Genomic DNA, 24365 nt, shown 5'->3' with positions numbered 1-24365 from the left:
CCTAAGTGCAGTCTAAAATGCTCTAACTATATAGCTGTATATAATCATAATGGTGTTGTTCATGAGGAATAAAGCCATATAGTTGCATGACGTTACAGAACTTTTTCTCACCCCCCAATGAAGCATCTAAGTTGAAAACTCACAGTAATATTGATATTATATTTGGCACAAAGAAATATTTGTGTTGCACGGTGCAACTGACTTGTTATAAGACGGGACAGCGTATTGTGTTCTAATGAAGGTAAGCTTTAAAATGCAGCGACAAGGTCAGTTATTCAATAATCTGATAGACTGCAGGCAGGACAGTCAAGCACACGCACTCTGTGTCTGAGAAGCCACATTGTTGTAGCACACATAATATGAAATAATCATGGACTCGCCTTGATAGCAAAATATACTCACTCATACGTGAAGCACATAAGTGGAAACTTATGACATCACAATGTCTGTATCCAGGAGGAAAATGAATGTACCTTGGTGAAAACCATCATTTATTAGTACAAAAACAGCAGCCTGGGTGATATAGCTTTATAATACAGCTGGATACCAGACACATTGATGTCATTGGTTCATCTTTCTACAGCTTCTCTTTACCCTTAAAATTAAATAAATAAATAAAAAGCTCTGGTTAAGAACAGCTAAATATGACTGAAGCATTTTAAGCTTTGGTAAGAGAAATACACACCCAGGAAAGTAAAACATGATTATTGTGGATAAAAAAGAATCAAATTTATTACATAAAGGTATTAGTTTGGGTAGAATTGGGTAGTTAACTAACCTTTACCAGGCAAGTTAGGCTGTGCAGCACCAACAGTACCTGCTGCACCACTGTAACCAGCCTGTTTATGGTCACTGATTTACAAACTACCAGAACATACTGATCCACTCGAATCCACTTTGTGCATGAATTGAAATCAAACTTTTAGACACACACACACACACACACGTTTGTTTTATATTCTTTATGGAAAAAAACAAATGATTCCCTCATAAATATTATTCCATTTCCATGAAATATCACATCAAGCACACATCAGAACTAATAAAGATCTATAATAATATTAATCACTCGGAATGAACACAACCACAGAACACGATGATTTTAGAAACGGTGCGACGATAAATCTAACGAGCTCTATTATATTACTGATATGTAACTCAGGATTCTGATGTTCAGAGTCACGAACATGAAAATAAAAGTGTTTAATCAAACCGCTGCCTTTATTCACAGTATTAAAGTTGAACTGTAATATTAAGGATGTGAATTATATACTATAGTATTTACTATGTTTAGAAACATCTGGACATCCCTGGTTGAATTCCATATTTTAGGGCAGGTGTAGCCTAATGGTTAAGGTACTGGACTGGTAATCGAAAGGTCGCTGGTACAGGTCCTACCACTGCCAGGTCGCCACTGTTGGGCCCTTGAGTGAGGCCCTTAACCCTCAATTGCTCAGACTGTGTACTGTCCCAGTACTGTGGGATGTTCACACTAATTCACATCTACTGCAGTCTTCTGTCTCCGAGACCCGAGTTCAAGTCTCAGCCGAGCCACCGGCCTGGTCTGTGGGAGCTTACGCTCACTGTTAGAATCCACCGCTGGTTAGGGAAAAAGAAGGAAAAATTTGAAAAGGGTCAAAGCTGAAAAGAAGAACACAACCCCCAAATAATTTACTATATTTACACACTATATCTAAGAAAGTATGTAGACACCCCTCCTAAACTACTATAGCCAACAGGTGTGTATGTGTATAGGTCATAATTGTGCCTGTGGTTTGAACTGACAACATCACGTTCTCTGAGAAATCCGTTTAACGGGTCGGTCTGAAACTCATGGAGTAGTTTATGTAGGAAGGAAGGATGGAAGGAACCCAGTGTGCACATCTTTATTGTCCTTCACTTCCCGTAAACCCGTGCATCAGCTCCAGGGAGGTGCATAAGGGGTGTCAGGTGTGTACATTTGGAAATGGTGTGAAGTATATTTGCCCTTGAATCTTTCTCAACCTGTGTGGAACCTGTGAGGGTTGTGGAGCATGGACACCATTCTCCTTTACGAATGAAAGAACATAGAAATATATCGTAGACGGAGCGCTGGATGACAATGAAAGTAGCTAACATCGTCCTTACAGCTTCAATCAAGAGTTCTCGCATTGTTAAAAGTCAACTCTAAAAATAATATTGGGTCAGTGCAGGTTGAACTAGTGTACGAATCATTTCTACCAGGAGCTCACTCGGGTCCGGCCGGCGTGGAGATCTCCGGCAGGCTGCTGGGCCTCGGTTCCTCCTTGCAGTGATTCCTCTGATGCGCCCTGAAGCTGCCCAGATAGGCGAAGCTCTGATCGCAGATGCTGCATTGGTACGGTTTCTCTTTGGTGTGAATGCGCAGGTGCGTCTTGAGGACGTCGGGCCGGGCGAAGGTCTTGTCGCAGTGCGAGCAGCTGTAGGGTCTCTCCTGAGTGTGAACGCGCTCGTGCTGCTTCAGGTTGATGCGATGGTAGAAGCTCTTCCCGCAGAAGGAGCACTGGAACGGCCTCTCGCGGCTCTCTCCGCTGTGAATCTGCTTGTGCGTGGAGAAGTGCTTCGGGTCCGAGAAGCCCTTACCGCAGTGGTCGCAGAGGTACGGCTTCTCGCCCGTGTGTATCCGCTCGTGTCGGTCCCGGTTCACCTTCTGCCCGAACATCATCTCGCAGTAGGAGCACGGGTACGGCTTTTCGCCCGTGTGAACACGCTGGTGCTGCTTCATGGCGGTGACCGTGGAGAAGCCCTTGTTGCAGTACGAGCACAGGTACGGCTTCTCCTTGGTGTGCACCCGTTCGTGCTTCCTCAGGTGTGTTTTGTGATAGAAGCACTTCTCGCAGTAGGAGCACTGGTACTGCCGCTGCCCCGTGTGGATGCTCTGATGGCACTTCAGGTTTCCCTTGGTGGTGAAGCTACTCCCACACAACTCACAGCAGAAGGGCTTCTCTCCACTGTGGGACTTCTCGTGGACCTTCAGGCCCCGGCGTGTTGGGTATCCTTTAGAGCACACAGGACAGACGTGAGGTCTGAGCAGCTTTGCGTTGGCGTGATTCTCGTGCATCTTCATGTGTTTGGTCAAGAAGACTTCGGACCTCAGCTCCTGTCCACAAACTGTGCAGGGGACAGTGTTTTTACACCCAGGGTCCCTCTTCTTCCTCTTCTGTTTAACCGACTTGTATTCTTCATCAAAAGACTCACCACCTAACGGAGACAATAGATACACGTTTTAGTGAAAGACAGAAGACATCCAAGTGTTCACTTCTCTGGGGTTCTCTAGACCTTCTGTAGGATTTTCTAGACCTTCTCTAAGGTTCTAGACTTTTTCTGAGGTTCTCTAGACCTTCTCTGGGGTTCTCTAGGGATCTCTAGACCTTTTCCACAATTTTCTATGGTTCTCTAGACCTTCTCTAAGGTTCTGTAGATCTAATCCAAGGTTCTCTAGGGTTCTCGTGACCTCTAGGATTCTTTGGACCTTCTCCGGGGTTCTTAGACCTTCTCTAGGGTTCTCTAGACCTTCTCTAGGATTCTTTGGACCTTCTCCGGGGCAGTGTTAATTTTGACAGCAAATTTTGATTTAGTTTTAGTCATAGTCTTTTGACTAAAATGTCATTTAGTTTTAGTCATAATTTAGTCATCTGAATTGTTTTAGTTTTAGTCGACTAATTATCATAAGAATATAGTCGACTCAGGGTGTGTTGGAAAAGCTAGTGCGCCGTCTACATAGACGCATTTTACGTCATCCTGTGCTGCGCTCCCGAGAAGGAGGCTGTTCCAAATCCTAGATGCCTTAAAATCCTCACTACTGAGGCATCTTATTATTTCAATGTTATTTTGGCTCAAGAACGAGTGAGCGTCCGACGCTGCCTTAGTGATCAAGACAATCCCAGCATTCATGGCTGACGGGGCGGAGAAACGAAGTTATTTATTTTTCAAACGTAAATAAAATATTACTGATTTTTAACTTGTATAAACTTGTACCGAGTGTTTTTATTTGCAAGTTCGGGCTTGTCAGGAAATTTAACCGTTATCGGTACATGAAGGGAAATGTTATTAACGTTAGCGTGCTGTGCTACCTCAGTTTATTGGTTTTAATGGCGAGATGCTAAATGCTAAACGCGAAATGCTAAACCCGATGGAATCGCTATCTAAGTAGCGCGTTCGAATAACCTGACTTATAAGTCACTGACTTATTAGAATCCTCTCTACTAAGTCAGCTGCCTATGTAGAGAGTAAGACAGCAAGGCAGCTCACTAGATTTTCGAACACACCCTAAATCTACAGTCGATTCAGTCGACTAAAATACATATTTGTTTGTTTATTAGGATTTTAACGTCATGTTTTTACACTGTGGTTACATTCATGACAGGAACGGTAGTTATTCATTACACAAGTTTATATCGAACACAGTCATGGACAAATTTAGGATCTTCAATTCACCTCACTTGCACGTCTTTGGACTGTGGGAGGAAACCGGAGCACCCGGAGGAAACTCACGCAGACACGGGGAGAACATGCAAACTCCACACAGAAAGGACCCGGACCGCCCCACCTGGGGTTCGAACCCAGGACCTTCTTGCTGTGAGGTGACAGTGTTACCCACTTAGCCACCGTGCCGCCCTAAAATAAATATAAAGGGTGTAAAATGTAAATGCTTTTTTATCACTTCCCTTAAATTATTGAAGTCATTATATACACTTACACAAAATGAAACATTTTTAACCAGTTATGGAAAATTATTAATGTTTGAATGTGCAATACACACAAAACCAGATTTAACTTATTGTAAACATCTTTATTTACCTGAGCTGCTTATTGAGCATAACAATAACAAAATATTAATGACCAGTAGTTCTGCTCTGCCTGAAACATATATGCATTGTTCATAACAAATTATATATTACATTCTTTATAAAACTGGGTACCGTAAAGCAGCTGTGCCGTTATGTTGCCATTATACTGCCAGCGGTGCCAGATGTTTCAGATGTGTTGTGTTTTTACCCGAGATCGTCGCCCCACATGGTTTACACATCGTCTTGTTTTTCACGACGTCAAATGAGAAATGTGTCCAGATATATATCGACTCTCCTCTTTCTCCCTGTTGACATTGTGGAGTTAATCTGGTTCCATGAGTAAAGAAAGTTCACAGGCTGGTCTGGTCTTCCCGGGTTTAGATCAAATGTGTGCGAGTGTGCGCTTACCGCGGTACTGCAAAAGATTAGTACTGATTGGATGGCTAATCGGCTTGTCCCGCCCCTCCACATACGCTAAAGTAGTTCTGATTGGATCTCTTCCTAACTTGTCCCGACCTTCCACAAAACTAAATCGGTTCTGATTGGATGTCGTCCCTGCCAAACATTTTCATCTCGTTTTTATTTGTTGACGAAAGTGTCGATTCATTTCGTCATAGTTTTTATCCTTTCATGTAGTTTCTTATTTAGTTTTCGTCTCGTTTTCGTCATGAAAAAAAGGTTCGTTGACGAAAACTATGACGAAAATCATTCGTCAACGAAATTAACACTGCTCCGGGGTTCTCAAGGGATCTCTAGACCTTCTCTGCAATTTTCTAGGGTTCTCTAGACCTTCTCTAGGGTTCTCTAGACCTCCTCTAGCTCTGGTGTGCTAGCGTGTTTTACTGCACCGAGCACCTGGCCACAAGTATATAAAAAGTTCTAACATGATGATGGTAATGATCACCTAAACATCATACCAAACACCCAGTTGACCTCCATCTGCACTATTTTGGTGGTAAACACAGTGGTGCCGTTCGTGTTTGGGAGGACCTTAACTGACTGTAACAACTTGTCATCGATGACCAGGATGTAGACTACCCTTCATCTTAGTCTAGCAAGAGAGGCTAGACTAGGAGCCGAAGAACACCCAACGTCTTGTTGGGGAAGACCATGGCTGAGGGAAGAGAGCATGAGCATCAGTTTCCCAGCTTACCTGAAGGACAAAAGTCATCATCGTCAGGATCTAATTCAGGTTCCTCGGATTCCTCGAGATCTTCAGGTCTAATGAGTCCATCGTCCAGTTTGTACTCCTGCGTGTTGTTTACATTTGTTCCGTTCAGCTCCGTTTCCGTTTTGCAGTCCACCTGTCTGACCGAACACATCATGAGCGGAGTGTGTACAGCGTCCCGCCCTGCACCGTTACACTGACGGCTCTCTGAGGGGTTTGGTTCGGTGTACAGTGAGCAGGGGCTGGGTTTGTCCTCTTCACTCTCCTGCTGTGGCTTCTGCTTCTCCTTCACGCTGGTGCTCGTCTGTGTGGATACAGAAGCAACTCCGGCTTCGGCTTCAGCACCCGCTTCCTGCGGGTCGGGGTTTAGGTCCGCTTTACACACCGAGCACAACAAGGGGGCGTTCTTCTCCTGAGAGACAGAAACATCACAAACGTGATTATGAGCTTGTAGCTAGCACGTAGACAATAAATATCTGATACAAAGAAAGTGTGTTCCAAGACATTAATGTGGACTGTGTGAGCAGAAGCTGAGAATTCTGGCCTTCAGGAACAAGCTGAGATGTTCCACATATGATGGAACTTAAGAACGATGGAGGACATGCAAAATCTGGCATGGGCAATAATATACCAGACTGGACTGACCATAGGGCATAAGCAAGGATACACCAGAACTAACTGACCTTGAGGAACGAGTAGGGATACACCAGTTAAGACAGACCCTCCACCAAAAACAAAGTTCACATATAGATAAGGGTATGGACCTCTGTGCTGGTGTTTAAGGCATGGCTGAGCTTGGTCTCCAGCAGACTGACTGTCTTCCTGAGCTCACACACTTGGTGGTGAAGCTTTGTGATGTCGTTCATGGACAGCTGGAGCAGAGCTTCTTTTCCATTCTCCAGCATACGCTCCTCCTCCATCACCACCTGATGGCTGTCTGCTGGACACATCACACAGCAACATCATATCAACTGTGCCAAGAATCAACAGGAATAAAGGGTTGCACCATAGGGTGCACACATTATACACAGCAATCCTTGTTGTGTTGTGAGTCAAAAACATCAAACATGACTCCACCACGATGAAAACGGATTCATTAAGCCATACGAGGGGTCGGGGCTCTGTGCGTCGTACACCAGGGTATGCGTCCCTATGTACTTCCGATTGGTGCCGTTGATGTGAAATCCCAGAATCACCTGCACAGAACCCTGACCTCAGCCCATCAGCGCCCAGCCATACAAACACGGGCACAAATTCCCACACACAGACACACTTCAGAGTCTTGTGAGAAGCTTCTCAGAAGAGCGACTGTTGTTCAAGCGTCCCACAGAGGTCAGTTTGTAATGGGATGCCCAGCACACTCACGGTCAGGTGTCCAAATACTTTCGGCAATATAGTTCTACAATTACTGACTGTAGTCCATCTGTTTCTCTACATGCTTTGTTAGCTCCTTTCATGCTGTTCTTCAATGGTCAGGACCACCACAGAGCAGGTATTATTTAGGTGGTGGATGATTCTCAGCACTGCAGTGACACTGACATGGTGGTGGTGTGTTAGTGTGTGTTGTGCTGGTATGAGTGGATCAGACACAGCAGTGCTGCTGGAGTTTTTACCTAGTCGGTCCACCTTGTAGATGTAAAGTCAGAGACGATCGCTCATCTATTGCTGCTGTTTGAGTCGCTCATCTTCTAGACCTTCATCAGTGGTCACAGGACGCTGCCCACGGGGCGCTGTCGGCTGGATATTTTTGGTTGGTGGACGATTCTCAGTCCAGCAGTGACAGTGAGGTGATTAAAAACTCCAGCAGCGCTGCTGTGTCTGATCCACTCATACCAGCACAACACACACTAACACACCACCACCATGTCAGTGTCACTGCAGTGCCGAGAATCATCCACCACCTAAATAATACCTGCTCTGTGGGGGTCCTGACCATTGAAGAACAGGGTGAAAGGGGGTAACAAAGCATGCAGAGAAACAGATGGACTACAGTCAGTAATTGTAGAACTACAAAGCGCTTAATGTTATGGCTGATCAGTGAATATTGTTTAGCTTTACTATGATGTTAAATTGAGTGATTAGACAGAAATCGTGCACTAACTAATTGTAGATGTTGGTGAAAACTGTGTGTAATGTTTAATGACGAAATAAAATCGTAAAGTAAATAATAATCGAGTCTTTGATCTTACCGCCTATATGATCCTCTCTTTGATCTTCTCTGAAACAACGTAACAATGCAGCTGTGATATTCCAAACTGTATTTACATCAAACACACACCGATCTGATCCGGGTTCTGCCTATAGTTCCGGATCTAAAGCGAGCAAACAGCGCCCCCTGCTGCACAGGAATCTAATCACTCAGTCCAACACAGCAGGTCCTGAATATTACTGAGGTGCACCACAGACCCCCTGTATGGAGCTCAAACGCTGCCATAAGTATCTGAATCTGAATTTTATAAATTTGAAATATTTCAATCTGAATTTTATAAATTTGAAATATTTCAATCTGAATTTTATAAATTTGAAATATTTCAATCTGAATTTTATAAATTTGAAATATTTCAATCTGAATTTTATAAATTTGAAATATTTAATGGCGTAATTTATAAATTTGAATTTTAACAATGCTTTTTTGTGATTTGAACTTGTGAGGTGGTGAAATTTGCTGTTGAAAAATTTTCATTTCAAAATTACAACTTGCAATTTTCAGATTGTAAAAATTCAGATAAAAAAAATTCAGATCTCTCAGATTCAAATCTCAGAAATACGAATTCAAGCTTGAGGTGAAACATCCGGGTTTCCCAGGAAAAGTAAACTTTCCAGAGCGATTCGAACGCAGCATTTAACCAATCACAGCGCTGCCTCACCTGCGTTCATGTCTGTGGAGGAGAAATGAATCCCAATGAGGAAAGTGCATCCAAAGTTCTTCAGATCCACACAGTCAGCTAATTATTTATAGTTCTGGTAAATACTCAACGTGCTTTACGGCAAGTTTTATATTTTGCGTTATGTAACGCTGGTGGCGTGATAACGCGCGGGGTAAGGTTAGTTAGCGTTAGCTAGCTTGTTGGTAGTGGTTAGCTAAGAGTTTTGCTTGGCATGAGCTGGTCTGAGTTTAGGAAGGCATGGATATTCCGTTGCTTGCACATATTAAAACGGGGAGTTCAGAAATGTTGTGAAACTTCTTTCCTGGTGTGCCGTATAGCACTTCAGAGTTCAGTCTTTACCTCATTTACCTAACACACCTGGTTCGACTCATCTGGTCAGTTGAGGTTGACACTTGGATGCACTTACCTCATTGGGATTCATTTCTCCTCCACAGACATGAACGCAGGTGAGGCAGCGCTGTGATTGGTTAAATGCTGCGTTCGAATCGCTCTGGAAAGTTTACTTTTCCTGGGAAACCCGGATGTTTCACCTCAAACTTGAATTCGTATTTCTGAGATTTGAATCTGTGAGATCTGAATTTTTTTTATCTGAATTTTTACAATCTGAAAATTGCAAGTTGTAATTTTGAAATGAAAATTTTTCAACAGCAAATTTCACCACCTCACAAGTTCAAATCACAAAAAAAGCATTGTTAAAATTCAAATTTATAAATTACGCCATTAAATATTTCAAATGTATAAAATTCAGATTGAAATATTTCAAATGTATAAAATTCAGATTGAAATATTTCAAATTTATAAAATTCAGATTCAAATACTTATCAGCCTTTAATAACACTCACCTGATTATTTCGGAAAATACTGTATATAATGTATTTAATGTATGTTTATCAGATAATTCATCTAGAATGTTAAAAGTAGTACATAACCAAATGTATATGGACATTCAAATGCTAATCTCACTCACTCGTGTTGTGCTGGAGCCTATCCCAGCTTTTCAATGGGCGCAAGGCACACAGTAACACCCTGGAGGGGGCGCCAGTCCATCACAGGGCACACACACACACACACACACACACACACACACATTCACCTATAGGGCAATTCAGTGTCTCCAATTAATCAGACTGCATGCTTTTGTACTGTGGGAGGAAACGCACACAGACACGGGGAGAACATGCAAACTCCACACAGATCAAACCCAGGACCTTCTTGTTGTGAGCAAGGCATTTGCCATTTACTTTGACCCTCCAAACACATGCAGAGGGTGGATTGGATTGGTTTACATTTATCCTTTGTAAGTAAGAGTGTAGATGGGTGAGAGTGTGGAGCCTATCTATCCCAGCTTTTCAATGGGCGCAAGGCACACAGTAACACCCTGGACGGGGCGCCAGTCCATCGCAGGGCACACACACTCACCTACAGGGCAATTCAGTGTCTCCAGTTAACCTGACTGTGGGAGGAAACCGGAGCTCCTGGAGGAAACCCACGCAGACACGGGGAGAACATGCAAACTCCGCCTGGGGATCAAACCCAGGACCTTCGTGCTACCCACCCACTAATCATTTATTATTAATTTACTTATTGATCCATTGTATTATCTGCTACATCTTAATCATGGTCGCGTTGGGTACGGAGCCTACAGCAGGATGGCAATACTGTGCAAGCCATCTACGTACTTCCTTACCCGGTCTGCCAGAGCTGCCTTGCTCCTCCGGGGCTCCAGAGGGCGGATGTGGTGCTGTCGGAGGCGGAAGTGAGGGTGGTGAGGGGTTAAAGAGGCAGTGAGGAGTGGAGCGCACACACGAGTACACTGCAGTGATGGAGTTTACGCGGCAGAGTAAGATCTCTTTCATCTTCAGTGTTGTGTGTTCTGGGTTGAGGGATGTTGGGGATGGGGATGATGAGGATGATGAGGAGGAGGAACCCTGTAGCTCTGATGATTAGTGAATGTTGTGTAGATGATATAACCGTGTGTTTGGTGGGATCAGAGTTCTACTCCTGCTCCACATGTACTCTCTCCTGTTCGTGTTATTACGTCACAACTCTCCCGCATTCTGCCCTCATTCCAGATTTTAAAGAGAAGCTGATCTGCGTTTACTCGGCTGTACAGGAAGCTGATTTCCTGGCCATCGATGGAGAATTTTCAGGTGCGTCTTTAACACTTAACACTGATGTTTTGTTTGTATTCGAGCCTTTAGTTTTGATACAGAACGCAGATTCTTCTCAAACATTTCTTACATTGCTTTACTGGTCAGCACTCAGCAGCAGAACTAATGGCTTTAATCACTGACCTGCATTTAAACCCTCATCATTCCTTACTGAACCCGATTTTATTGACCTATTTCTCTGTAAGGGACAAACTGTAGCCTAGTAGTTAAGGTACTGGACTAGTAATCTGTTGGGCCCTTAAACGAGACCCTTAACCCTCAGTTGCTCAGACTGTATACTATTATGTATACAGAAAATACATAGTTCAAACACAGATCCGACTGTAACCAATCAGTACACTGAATATGCCTGATATTAGCCGAATTTGGATATTTGAACTGCCACTCGATGTTTTCAACACCGTTCTGTGCAAACTTAAACCTGTTAAGGTGTAAACCAACCGGTATGGCGACGACAACTATGCCACACCGAAGAGTAGACAATGATGGGCAGTTGTACCCTAGTGGTTAAGGTACTGGATTAGGGTTCGAGCCCCACCACGGCCAGATTGCCACTGTTGGGCCCTTAAGCAACCCTCAGTTACTCAGACTGTATACTGTAACAGTACTGTTGTTGAAGGAACTACAGAAAACGCATTGTTCAAACACAGATCCGACTGTAACCAATCATATAGATGGATGGATAGATAGATGGATGGATGGATGGATATATGGATGGATGGATGGATAGATAGATACTTTATTAATCTCAAAGGAAATTAAGGCCTCAGTAGCAGGTTACATAAATCAAGTCAAAAGTAATAGTACACATTACAGAGATTCACATTGTGCAAACAAGTATCTGTATAACCACAACAACACTCGGACAACACACTACAACAACAGGACCTGAGGGTACATATGGAGGTGTTATTTCGGTTAACATTGTAAGGCTGGTATAGATTATAAGTAACAGCTGTAAAATATAAATTAAAAAGTAAATTATAAAGTGAACCACAGTGCAAATGTAAGAAAATGTGCTGATCAGTACACTGAATATGTCTGATATTAGCCGAATTAGCATATTTAAACAGAAAAAAAAAGGTTTCTGACGGCTGAACTGCCACTCACTTGATGTTTTCAACACCATTCTGTGCAAACTTGAACCTCTTAAGGCTCAAACCAACCAGTATGGCGACGACAACTGTGCCACAGGGAAGAGTGGACAACGACGGGCAGTTGTAGACTAGTGGTGAATGACGACCTGTCCAGTACATGTTAATGTTCACTCTTCGCTGTGGCATACTTGTCGTCACCATACTGGTTGGTTTGAGCCTCAAGAGGTTGAAGTTTGTACAGAATGATCCAGAAAACATCCAGCGAGTGGCAGTTCAGCAGTCAGAAACCCATTTTTGTATTGCATCTGTTGGTCTGAGGTTTGTATTTGGCTGGGTCATCCTGTTCTTGTAGTGATCATGGACATGCACAGACATAGAGCATCCCTCATACTTTGAAAAATGTTGTAGCCAGTGATAGGTGGTTTTTCAGGTATGCTTTGGGATTTAGCACTTGCTGTTCTGTGCTCTGAGGAACGGACTTGTTCCAAATGTAGGACCCAATGATGGTGGTGTTTAGATGTCCAAATTCGGCTAATATCAGACGTATTCAGTCTGTTGATTGGGTCTACAATGTTTGGGTTTGATCTTCATGGCTCTTTTAATTTTGCTTTGTTGATCTGCTAAATTATTGAGGAGTTAAATGAACCTTGTATTCGATGATCGTTTGGGATCATTTTTAGGACTGAGTGATGGGCCACCAGTCAGCATGCTGACGAACGGTATGGACACGCCAGAGGAACGATACAGTAAACTAAGGAAGGTGAGTTGATGCTTTCGTGTCTCAGTGTTTTAAGCCTAGGTTGATGATGGCGATGGCAGAAACTCATCATATAAAAAGGTAACCTTGGAGACCAAGACTCGAGGAACACGTTTCCATGGGTGGTCTTGACTTGAAGAAATAGATAAAGAAAAGCACGTCAATTCAAATACAGTCTAAAGTAATTTGTTGATGCATGCTCAATAATCCAGGTACACAAATCCACAAAGTTGAATCAGTTCATCTGGACACGAGTTTGTTGTAGATCCGAATGACTTCTTCAGTCATCAGACTGAAGTATGATGTTGCAGACCCTTATTGAGTATGTTCACTTGACTCCCGTTTCCCCCTTGCAGCACTCGATGGACTTTCTGCTGTTTCAGTTCGGCCTGTGTGCCTTCAGATACGACCAATCACAGTCCAGGTAAGAATCTTGGATCCTCACACTTCTCATCAGAGGTTCTGATGCTTTAATAGTGGCTAATCTGAGCTGTTCTTCTGTTGTACAGGTACATCACGAAAGCTTTTAATTTTTACGTTTTCCCAAAACCCTTCAGCAGAACCTCTCCGGATATTAAATTCATCTGTCAGGTGAGAACGTGCTCATGAAACCACCGAAACGAAACCTCCAGCATTTATATTGTTGCTGTCCTGGCCAGGATGTGCTAGTCTGGATCTTTCTTTATGCTGAAAATGGGAATTCTAGCTTCTCTTTTTTGTTTATCCAGCTACACATTCTCTGAACTTACTTTCACTTTTAAAACCTATTTTACTGAGGTGTAACGTTGGCACCGTCATGCCAGTGTGCTTCACATAGTGTTCACAGATTCGTCATTAAAGGATTAGATTGTTTAATCTGACACAGAGGACATAATTACACAGTGTGTCATAACAAAATGGACAAGATGTTTCTGAATAATCGGTGTGAAAGGTGAAGCTTACAAAACCTGACTCTGTTTCAGAGCTCCAGTATCGATTTCCTGGCCAGTCAGGGCTTCGACTTCAACAAAGTGTTCCGCCATGGTGAGTAACACGGTTATTCATTCAGTCACTGTAGCACAGCAAAGCAGAACTATTTAAAATGCATTTCAATTAACAAAGCATAGAAATTGAGCTAGAGTGTCAATGTTATGACTAGATATATGCCAAGTGATCTAAGTAGATCAGTAAATAGTGCTGATGTTATTCCATTGGAATCATGTTAGAGGTGCATAGATTCAAATTCATGTTCTAGTGAGCAGTAAAGAGACATTTTAGGGCAGCGTTTCCCAACCTTTTTCACACCACAGACCGGTTTCATATAAATAAAATGAGCTTTGTTGCTGCAATGCCACCTAGGTGTGACAGTAAGACAATAACACCCGAAATAGATGATAAACACCCAGTTACAGTTGGTTTTCTCGTGTACCTTGCTGTAGGTATTCCATACCTGAACCAGGCTGAGGAGTCTCAGCTGCGGGAACAATACGAGGAGAGGCGGAACCAAGCGAACGGGGTGGGCACGCCCTCCTACAGCTCACCTACTTCCTGTAAGGGACCGGTTAACGTTCCCGAGGAACACAAGGACTTCATCAACAGAGTCGTGTAAGGAGCACAAACAGATGTGTTGAGTGGAACACAGGGGCTTAAACAGAACAAGCACTGACGGGTGAAGTGAATAACATTGATTATCTCTTCATCACGGCACCTGTTAGTGGGGGGGGGGGGGGGGGGGGGGGGGGGGATATTATGAAATATGATCAAGCGTGAGGATCTGAGGGACAAATTGTGATGTCTAGACGACTGGGTTAGAGCGTCTCCAAAACTGCACCTCCTGTGGGGTGTGTCCCAGTCTGCAATGTTCAGTATCTATCAAAAGTGGTAAACCGGCGACAGGGTCATGGGCGGCCAAGGCTCATCGATGCACGTGTGGTCCGATCCAACAGACGAGCTCCTGTAGCTCAAACTGCTGAAGAAGTTCACGCTGGTTCTGATGGAAAGGCGTCAGAATACACAGAGCAGCACAGCTTGTTTTGACCAGTCAGTTAGGAAGGTGGTCATAAGGCTCTACATCATGCTGTAATTGCTGTTACTGTAAATGATGAGTGTTTTGTTCGTTCCAGGGAGAAAGTGGAGAACCTGTTGAATAACTCTGAGAAGACTGTGGAGCTGGAGCCGTGCTCTGGGTGAGGACGTTTGTCTAGATTATTCTAGATGATACTCTGTTGTTATTATTATAATATACGTAGCTGAACCCACCTTGCTGAGGCTGTTCTGTTGTGTGTTCATTCTTCAGGTTTCAGAGGAAGCTTATTTACCAGACCCTGAACTGGAAGTGAGTCTGGAATGTTTAAGTTATTTAGAAACTACTGAAGCCTTGTGGACGTTATGTGACGAGTTTACTTTGTGTGCTGCAGGTTTCCTAAAGGCCTTCATGTCGAAACTGTGGAAAAAGAAAAGGTAACAATATATGACACAAACTTTAACCTCTTGGTGCACCATCCCAAACTGGTTGTGTGCGCCACCAGATAACTTGCTTTGTGTGCAGAAGGAGCGTTGTATCCAGATCAGTAAGGTGGATGAACCTGAGAGGAGAAGGATAGAGCAGCAGAAGCATGAACGAGAGCAGGTGGATTTACTGCTTTACACTCCTCATTCGTTTCCTCGTGTGTTTGGTTAATTTGGTGAAGTTTGGTTCATGTCTGTATATGTTGTGAACAGGAGGAACTAAACGATGCTGTTGGGTTCTCCAGAGTTGTACACGCCATCTCCAAATCTGTGAGTCTCGACAGTTAACAGTACTAACCGTAATAATGACTGTACACTAAAGCCAGCTTCACTTTATCATCATGTACATGAATATCTCACTAACGCTCTCCGTTCAGATCAGTGTTTGTTTGTTTTTTTGCTTTCAGGGTAAATTGGTGGTCGGGCATAACATGCTGCTGGACGTCATGCACACCATCCACCAGTTCTACTGCCCCCTGCCTGAGGTAACCCCAACAGAGATGTGGGTGTACGATACACCTGCTTTGATAACACTTCGACACACTTCAAAGCTAAATATTCTAAATATAAAATGTATTTAAAACCCTGTGGTTTATATTCAGATTGTTATTTAACAAGTTTTACTCGGAGTATTTAGCAAATACCAAATCTGCACCGCTGCTGGTAGGAGCATTTTGTAATAATGGAACATTGTCCTGCCCCCCCCAAACACAGAGTCTTTCCTCAAACCTGAGGCTTTGTTTCCAACTGCAAATCTACTTGGTATTAATTGTATATACGAACACTCTACTCTTCTAATCAGCTGTTGGTTATGGGTTGTTGGGTAGTAAATCATGGTGGTACTTTGGGGCTTGAGACCTTGTGGTCCTTTGTCTAGGTTGGTTGTTTTGGAGACACTGGGGTACAGCTCTTTATTTAGGTTAATATGACTTTGGGTTTGGTGTTAAGTCATGTGACTTTACACATTAAACGGTGTGTTTGTGTTCCAGGAGTTGGATGACTTCAAAGAGGTCACGATGTGTGTGTTTCCACGGTGAGCATCACCATAACATTTGGACCTTACCCTTTTTCACCAGACCCTCACTAGCATCTTATAACATACCCTACGTACTTGGCATTCTTCCCTAGACCCACAGTAGTACCTTCGATTACCTTTTCTTTGGGTGTTTATACTCTTGTCCTATGGGTCCTTGTTAGTCTAAATCAGCATTTTAGTTGTACCCGTTCAAACCAGGTCATAGTGCCCAACTTCTACTCAGACTCGAACACGATTCTTCTCGTTAGACCTAAATTAGAAGCTCATTTTACCTCTGCAGACCTAAACCATACAGCACCCAAGACCCATACTAGTTCCTAGACCCAGAAACCTACTCTAGGCCAATCCTAAACAGATTTGTTCTTTATTTTCTGTTTCAGACTGCTGGACACAAAGCTGATGGCATCAACACAACCATTCAAGGTAAGCTGGTCATAAGTCCTCCTTTAAATCATAGTCGCTATGACTTAATGCACACTTTTTACAGTGTGTGTGTGTGTGTGTGTGTGTGGTAGGAGATCATTACCAACACATCACTGGCTGAGCTGGAGAAGCAGCTGAAGGAGAAGCCGTTTAAAGCCCCCAAAGTTGGTAAGATTCACATTAGTGTCATTAGAGGTACATGTGGTTAGAAACTGCTCTTGGAGGCTTCAGTGCTAGAACAAGAAGCTCCAGCTTTATATGGGATGAGACAAAATAAGACGGTTGTCTTCAACACGTGTGCAAATGTGATCAGATTGATGTTTGATTGGAACCAAGTGTGTATAGTGTGTGTGTGTGTGTGTGTTTATTGATTTTTGTGTTGTGTTTGATGCTTTGTGTGTGTGTAGAATGGTCGGAGGGATTTCAGATTTATGACACGGCGTCCGAACAGCTGCATGAAGCTGGTTACGATGCGTACATCACCGGCCTCTGCTTCATCTCCATGGCTAATTATCTGGGTAGGTGTGTGTGCACTCTAGTACATAGGGGAATGCTAGCTTTCTGAACTGGACTGTTACATCAAACATGTGTTCTATCTTCAGGTTCCTTTCTTACTCCTCCAAGAGCACACATCTCCGCCCGCTCCAAGCTCATCGAGCCCTTCTACAACAAGTAAGTCCCTCGTAAACACACCTCTCTGTTTATCAGTCCGTGAGGGGCGGACAGAGTTTCTCCCACTGTTTCTCAGACTTATTGGCACTCAGTACATATCGATGTGTGTGTAGGTTGTTCCTCATGCGAGTGGCTGATATTCCTTACCTGAACATCAGTGGACCAGACTGTAAGTCAGAAGCTAAGACCTTGTACACACACACACACACACACGCAATGCAGCAGTGTTTGATATGGTGTTTGTTGTGTTTCAGTGCAGCCGAAGCGAGACCACGTTCTGTATGTGACATTCCCTAAAGAGTGGAAAACCAGCGACTTGTACCAGCTCTTCAGTGCCTTCGGTAACACGCAACCAGAAATGTGGTCACTCCTCACTTGTGGTTCTTGTTTTAGCCATATCCGTTGCTTTTCAGGTCAAGTACGACTGTTCGATGTCCACAAAGATGGCTTCGAGTTTGATGTAGACACACTCCAGTTGATTGGTGCATCAGTTGTGATTTTACTGAATGGTCATAATGAAGGGCAGCGGTTTCTCAGTAGTTAAGGTACTGGATTACTGACCAGAAGTTGCTGGTTCTAGCCCTATTTCTGCCAAGCTGCCGTTTTGTGCCCCTAAACAAGATCAGTAGTTTATATATTGAGTCTTATTGGGTAAAGAAGCCCTCTAAATGCTAAGATCCTCTTGGAAAGCCTTTCCAGAGGAGTGGAGGCTTTATAGACTTCCAGGGGGGTGCTCTTGCTTTCAAAATGGGATTTTGACAAACTCATGGTGTCTACACACATTTGACCATATAGTTTAGATACTGTTGGTCTAAGTTACATGTGTAAATCTAGGTGTGGTGTACAACTTCATGTCATTCCTAAATATCTCCCCAATATTCAGGTAATATCCAGGTATCGTGGATGGATGATACATCAGCGTTTGTGTCTCTCAGCCAGCTGGAGCAAGTGCAGATTGGTATGATCATTAGAACCATCATTTCTCACATGAAATCCAAATCTCTCTGATTGATCTTGGTTCTTGTATTACACACATTAATTTTCTGGGGTTTTTTCGGTGGTAGCGGTGAACACCAGTCAGTATGCGGAGAGTTACCGAATCCAGACGTACGCGGAGTACATGGAGTCCAGACAGGAAAACACGCACTCGCGCAGGAGGTGGCCCGAGGACGGGTGGGCGGAGCCGGCGTACAGGTCGGTTGCCATGACGAGGCAGCATGACAGGTGAGTGTACGACGGATTCAGAAAGTATTTAACTGTTCACAGGCATTTATCATACAAGTCGATGGAGATTAAGTGGATCTTCTTATATATGTAATTCCTGTGTGTAGATCGTCACTGAAGAGGAGCATCAGCCCTACAGATCAACCCTCAGATTTTAGTGGTGTTGCAGACAGCAACTGGTGTAACTATGCCAATGCGAAGAGGGTCAAAGCTGATGGTGAAATTTACGGTCCAAAGTTTTTACACCCTTATAAGGGCTCTGTATTTCATGGCAACCTGAGATTTTAATAAAATTAGTTTCTTGGTTTTTGTGTCTTGTAGCTGGTACGAGTGCAGAATCCAGTATCGATGCGGCAGACTCCAGTACAGCAGCCGATTGGCTCGACACATCGTATGCATCATTGTTCTTTCTTATATAATCGCTCAGATTTCTTAGTATTTATTATTAATAATTGATTAAAATTTTTTTTCTTTTAGACATGATGGGGTAGGAGCGTCAACAAGCCCAAAACAAGAGGCGGAGTCAATGGAAGCCTGGATTCAACCCTCAACCAATAAGGAGAATCAGGGTAGGTAGAGCTAAATGGCTTCTAGTCCCCAAATCCTGGACAGCTGTGATGAGTTATATTTAACCTTAAACCCATCTTAAACTAATGGATGTTGGTGAGTTCTATGCTATATGTAGCGTTATAAGCATGTCGCAGAGTGTGTGATAACGCAGAGCTAGACCACGCCTTTTAAATCCTATTTTTGTCCTTTGCAGGTTCATCAGGACTATTTGATGTTCCTCAGGTTTGGTAGGGGCAGCCAATCGGAGACCCCCGTCTGAGAACACTACTGCTCAAAAGCTGATCTGACGACTGTCTGAGATGGCACTTATCCAACCAACCAACCAATGAAAGACCTCTATTTGAGAACACGACTACCTACGGCCGCTCTGTGCGAGATTGTGTGTCGCACCAATTAGAGGCCTCCACTTAAGAGCATGTCCCCTGACGGCTGAGCAAAAGAATTAACTGAAATACAGTCAGATTCAACAAGTTAAAGCCATAAATGTCCATGCATCATCGCACACTATTTATACTGATAGCTTATTACCAGACGTGGCTGCGTGTATGTATGATTGTGGTGTGTTTTAATGTGGTTAATATTGACGCTAGTTAACGGTGTAGTGTGCAGCTGTTGTGACTGATTCTAAAACGGGCGTATAAGGTTCAAACAAGCATAATTATCATATTTTTAAATAACTGTTCCTTTTGTCAGTTTTCTTTTTTTTAAGCTGGTGTATGTGAACGTTTTCCTGTACCCTAACCCCAACCCCCTTCCTTTTTAGTGAATGCCCATTGGGAGCAGCTCTATTTATTCCCACTGTGTGTTTGTGTGTGTGTTTGTGTGTGTGTTTGTGTGTGTGTGTGTGTGTGTGTGTGTGGCGGCGTGTTTGTCCTTCCAGTACAGTCACAGCAAAGAAAAGAATTGTTTATGAAAATGTGTAACTTCATTTTTTTGTATGATGTGATCCTCTTTCAAAGAGGATAAAAGAATTAAAGAATGTTTCTTAGTATACATGTTTGAACCTCTTGTCTTGAATTCTGGTTATGTTTTGGTTGGAGGGTTCATTTGCGAAAAGATTCTAACTGGACAGTAAAATAATTAACGACTGAATTTAGCAATGACATTATTAACTATAGCTGCATTCATTCTGGTGCTTTTACGAGCATTGGAAGAATGCAGAGGGAGTATTGAGCCTCTCCATAGGAGTAGTAATAATCGAAGTCACTGGTTCGAGCCCCAAATCTGCCAGCTTGTCACTGTTGGGCCCTTAAGCAAAGCCCTTAAACCTCACTTGCTTGCAATGTATACAGTCTCGGTTGTAAGTCACAAAGTTGTCTACTAAATGCTTAAAATGTAAGAATAAATCATTTGGTGTAAAGAGGGTTTAAATGGGTCTGAGAAGGGTGTGGTGGTCTCGAACATTTAAAAGAAAAGTCTGTGGTTAGAATGACTTAAATGTGAGAGGTTTAGTTCTAATTGGTATTGTATTAGTTTGTTATATCTAGCATAGCAACTGAACTAGTAACATTAGTTTTGGAAGTGGAAAATGTGAGGTACCAAACATTAGAATTGCATGTTCATGTAACTGTGTGATGTATAATCCCCCCCCCCCCCCCCTCCCCCAGATAGAGATACAGTTTATGCATATTATGCTATATATAAGAAACCCCTCATGGGTTAAGATATATTTTTATGCCTCATACACTATATATAAGGAACCACCCAAGGGTAAAGGTATGTTTTATGACTCGTATGCTATATACAACCCCTGGCAAAAATTATGGAATCAGCACTCTTGGAAGATGTTCTGTCAATTGTTTAATTTTGTAGAAAAAAAATAAATCACAGACATGCCACAAAACTATCATTTTTCAAAATGTCAACCTTCTGGCATTAAGAAACAATAAAAAAAAAAAAGAAACAAATATAATAGTTGTGGTCAGTCACAATTGCTTTTTTTAGATCAAGTAGAGGAAAAAAATATGGAATCACTCAAATCTGAGGAAAAAATTATGGAATCACTCTGTAATTTGCAGTTTAAAAACAAAACATCTGCAGCAGATTAGATTTGCTAATTATTCTTCAGTTTAAAAAGAGTGCTCACACCTCGGAGAGCTGTTGCACAAAGCAGATTGTCATGAATCATGGTTCCAACACAAGATATGTCAGTTGAAACAAGTGAGAGGATTATAAAACTCCTTCAAGAAGATAAATCATTGTGGAATGTCGCAAAAGATGTTGGTTGTTCCCAGTAAGCTGTGTTTAAAATCTGGACCAAGTACAAACAAAATGGGAAGGTTGTAAAAAGCATCAAGATAGAAAACTTAAAGCAATATGTCTTGAAAACAGAAAATGTACAACAAAACAAATGAGAAACAAGTGGCCGAAAAGTGGAGTCAATGTCTGTGACTGAACTGTAAGAAATCACCTAAAAGAAATGGGATTTACATACAGAAAAGCCAAACAAAAGCCACCATTAACACCTAAAAAGAAAAGAACAAGGTTAAAGTAGGCTAAAGAAAAGCAATCGTGGACTGTGGGTGACTGGATAAAAGTGATCTTCAGTGATGAATCGCGAATCTGCATTGGGCAAGGTGATGATGCTGGAACTTTTGTTTGGTGTCTGTCCAATGAAATTTATGAAGATAACTGCCTAAAGAAAACATGTTAATTTCCACAGTTGTTGATGATATGGGCCTGCATGTCGGGTAAAGGCACAGGGGAGATGGTCTTCAATAAATGCCAAAGTCCACATTGAAATTTTGGACGCTTTTCTTATTCCATCAGTTGAAAGGATGTTTGGTGATGATGACTTCATTTTTCAAGATGATAATGCATCTTGCCATAGGGCAAAGGACGTGAAAACTTTCCTTCAAGAAAACATATAATGGCATGGCCTGCAAATAGTCCGGATCTCAATCCATTTGAAAATCTCTGGTGGAAATTGAAGAAAATGGTCAATGACAAGGTTCCAACCTGCAAAGCTGATCTGGCAACAGCAATAAGAGACAGTTGAAGGCAGATTGATGAAGAATACTGTTTGTCATTAGTTAACTCCATGCCTCATAGAGTTTAAACCATTATAAAAGCCAGAGGTGGTGCAACAAAGTAATAATGGTGCAGTGTTTTCTAATGATTCCATAATTTTTTCCTCAGATTTGAGTGATTCCATATTTTTTTCCTCTACTTGATCTAAAAAAAAAGCAATTGTGACTGACCACAACTATTATATTTGTTTCTTTTTTTATTGTTTCTTAATGCCAGAGGGTTGACAGTTTGAGAAATGATAGTTTTGTGGCATGTCTGTGATTTATTTTTTTTCTACAAAATTAAACAATTGAAAGAACATCTTCCAAGAGTGGTGATTCCATAATTTTTGCCAGGGGTTGTATAAGGAACCCCCATGTGTAAAGACATGTTTTTATGCCTCGTACGTTATATGGATTGTTTTTTGTAATGTTGTTACGGAAAATTTAAAGAACAAGCTATTAATTATTAATTTAATAGTCTGTTGAATCAATATTGAGTGCTGACATGCAAATAAAACACCATTTATAGTGACAATAGGTGAAACGTATTCAAATGCCAGATTTATTGTTTAATGTACTTCGAGTGCATTCACATGCCCTTTTAAGATAAGATGAGATGAGATTCCTTTATTGATCCCCATGGGGGAAATTCGAGTGTTACAGCAGCTCCAGTACAGTGTAAGTACAGTAAGTAGAGTAAATGAAAGTAGAATAAAATAGAAAAATAAGGAAAGAAACATGAAATATATACATCTGTATTTTTAAGCATGGCCTGAAAGTCGAGTACTTGCTGAGCTTCTGTTTTTTACCACATTTATCCAATCTAAATGATCAGCAAACGATAATTTGTGCAGTAAAATGTGCAAAAGTTTGTGCACTCCCTGTAAATAATGTGTAAATTACACAGATACTGGCACCTTATTTAGGGTGTTGCTTTGTCATGAGCCACTGTGACCCTGACCAGGATAAACAGTGGTAAAACATAACAATAAAATAAATAAGAATAAATAAATCTGACCGGGGGTCTAAACTTTTGCACACGTTTTTGCCTAGTAACACGAATCTATTTTTAGCTACAGCCGTTAAAAAGCCCGCCAACGTGGATCCAACCATTCTGATACAGAGGTAAACCAATATCACAAAAACACTTAAATAAATATGTTTTGTTTATTTATTTTTAATTATAATATCTATTTATATATGTGTATATCACACTATATTCCGTTATGAATTAATTTGGAAGGTAAAACATTTTTAATTAGAGGCGGGATATCAGTGTTTGTATTGGTCCCCCCTGTCTGTGAGTTGGTATGTTCCGGAGTAGCCGCGTTTCAGTCTGAGAGGAATCCTGATGTCGGGAAAAGTGTCTTCACTCGACTTTAAACACGATTTTATAAACGTTTTATACATTAATATGTTCGTTTATTATATTTAATACATTTAAAGTTTTATTAGCGACTTAGAAAGTGATAGGAAAGTAGAATTTTGTATTTCAACAGGCTAGCGGAGATTAGCAACAGGCTAGTGAGGTAAGCTAACCACAGTCAGGTTCACCAGTAGAAAAAAAACTTGTACGTCGTTATACTTTATAATATTATTATTTTAAATGTATATGGTTATTTTAAGTGTTAGTGTAGCGTCATTTAGTGCTTTAAGTCAGTTAATAAAAACAGTGTAGTTTTAGTGTTAGTTTTAGTGCAGATGCTGTTCATTATATTCATTTTTAATGAGTTTTCTTAATGGCATATTCTAGTGTAATATAGTTTTATTGAGCTGGTCAATTTATAAAAGCACATGATCAGTATGTTTTATATTTAGGTGTTTTAATATTCTATCAATATACATTAATGTATTGATATTTCTGATGCTAAGCAGGTTTGCATTGTTTATTTTAATGACTTGAAATCACATCATTTTTTTACCCTATAACTAGCCCTAAACTTCCACTGTCCCATTTTTTCCGGAACGTGTTGCAGGCCTGGAATGCACGCATGGATGTTTATTAACACACGAAATAAAGTTGACCTGATAAAACGTTCAATGTCAGGGGTTC

At 41.8% G+C, this 24365-nt stretch overlaps 2 protein-coding genes across 4 annotated transcripts; one reads left to right on the top strand and one right to left on the bottom strand.

Annotated features, from left to right (window-relative positions):
• Nucleotides 1-990: 990 nt before the first annotated feature.
• LOC134329179 (zinc finger protein 501-like) lies at nucleotides 991-8243 on the bottom strand. The gene is made up of 5 exons (XM_063010364.1): nucleotides 8166-8243; nucleotides 6741-6913; nucleotides 5962-6388; nucleotides 2232-3219; nucleotides 991-1599 (listed from the first exon to the last, which is right to left on the bottom strand). Exons 2-5 carry the CDS (start codon nucleotides 6894-6896, stop codon nucleotides 1587-1589), a joined length of 1584 nt encoding a protein of 527 aa, XP_062866434.1. The 5' UTR covers nucleotides 6897-6913; nucleotides 8166-8243; the 3' UTR covers nucleotides 991-1586.
• Nucleotides 8244-10656: 2413 nt separating this feature from the next.
• Nucleotides 10657-20292, top strand: parn (poly(A)-specific ribonuclease (deadenylation nuclease)). 3 transcript variants are annotated; one of them, XM_063010409.1, is made up of 26 exons: nucleotides 10657-10704; nucleotides 10937-11014; nucleotides 12813-12892; nucleotides 13246-13313; nucleotides 13399-13480; nucleotides 13852-13912; nucleotides 14308-14473; nucleotides 14992-15054; nucleotides 15165-15203; nucleotides 15286-15328; nucleotides 15417-15497; nucleotides 15590-15646; nucleotides 15784-15861; nucleotides 16366-16409; nucleotides 16793-16835; nucleotides 16928-17003; nucleotides 17243-17353; nucleotides 17438-17507; nucleotides 17621-17676; nucleotides 17762-17848; nucleotides 18391-18465; nucleotides 18572-18731; nucleotides 18839-18948; nucleotides 19053-19122; nucleotides 19209-19300; nucleotides 19495-20292. In XM_063010409.1, the coding sequence occupies exons 1-26, from the start codon at nucleotides 10686-10688 to the stop codon at nucleotides 19530-19532; spliced, it is 1947 nt and encodes a 648-aa protein (XP_062866479.1). In that variant the 5' UTR covers nucleotides 10657-10685; the 3' UTR covers nucleotides 19533-20292. The 3 variants fall into 3 exon arrangements, with proteins under 3 accessions (XP_062866479.1, XP_062866478.1, XP_062866480.1); XM_063010408.1 differs by having other exon boundaries at nucleotides 18839-18960; XM_063010410.1 differs by lacking the exons at nucleotides 18572-18731; nucleotides 18839-18948; nucleotides 19053-19122; nucleotides 19209-19300; nucleotides 19495-20292 and having other exon boundaries at nucleotides 17762-18052; nucleotides 18391-18461.
• Nucleotides 20293-24365: the final 4073 nt, after the last annotated feature.

Source organism: Trichomycterus rosablanca, chromosome 15, assembly GCF_030014385.1.
Source record: "Trichomycterus rosablanca isolate fTriRos1 chromosome 15, fTriRos1.hap1, whole genome shotgun sequence".
NCBI classification, from domain to species: domain Eukaryota; kingdom Metazoa; phylum Chordata; class Actinopteri; order Siluriformes; family Trichomycteridae; genus Trichomycterus; species Trichomycterus rosablanca.
Note: the sequence above shows the minus strand (reverse complement) of the source record. Positions and strands in the feature narration are given on the sequence as shown.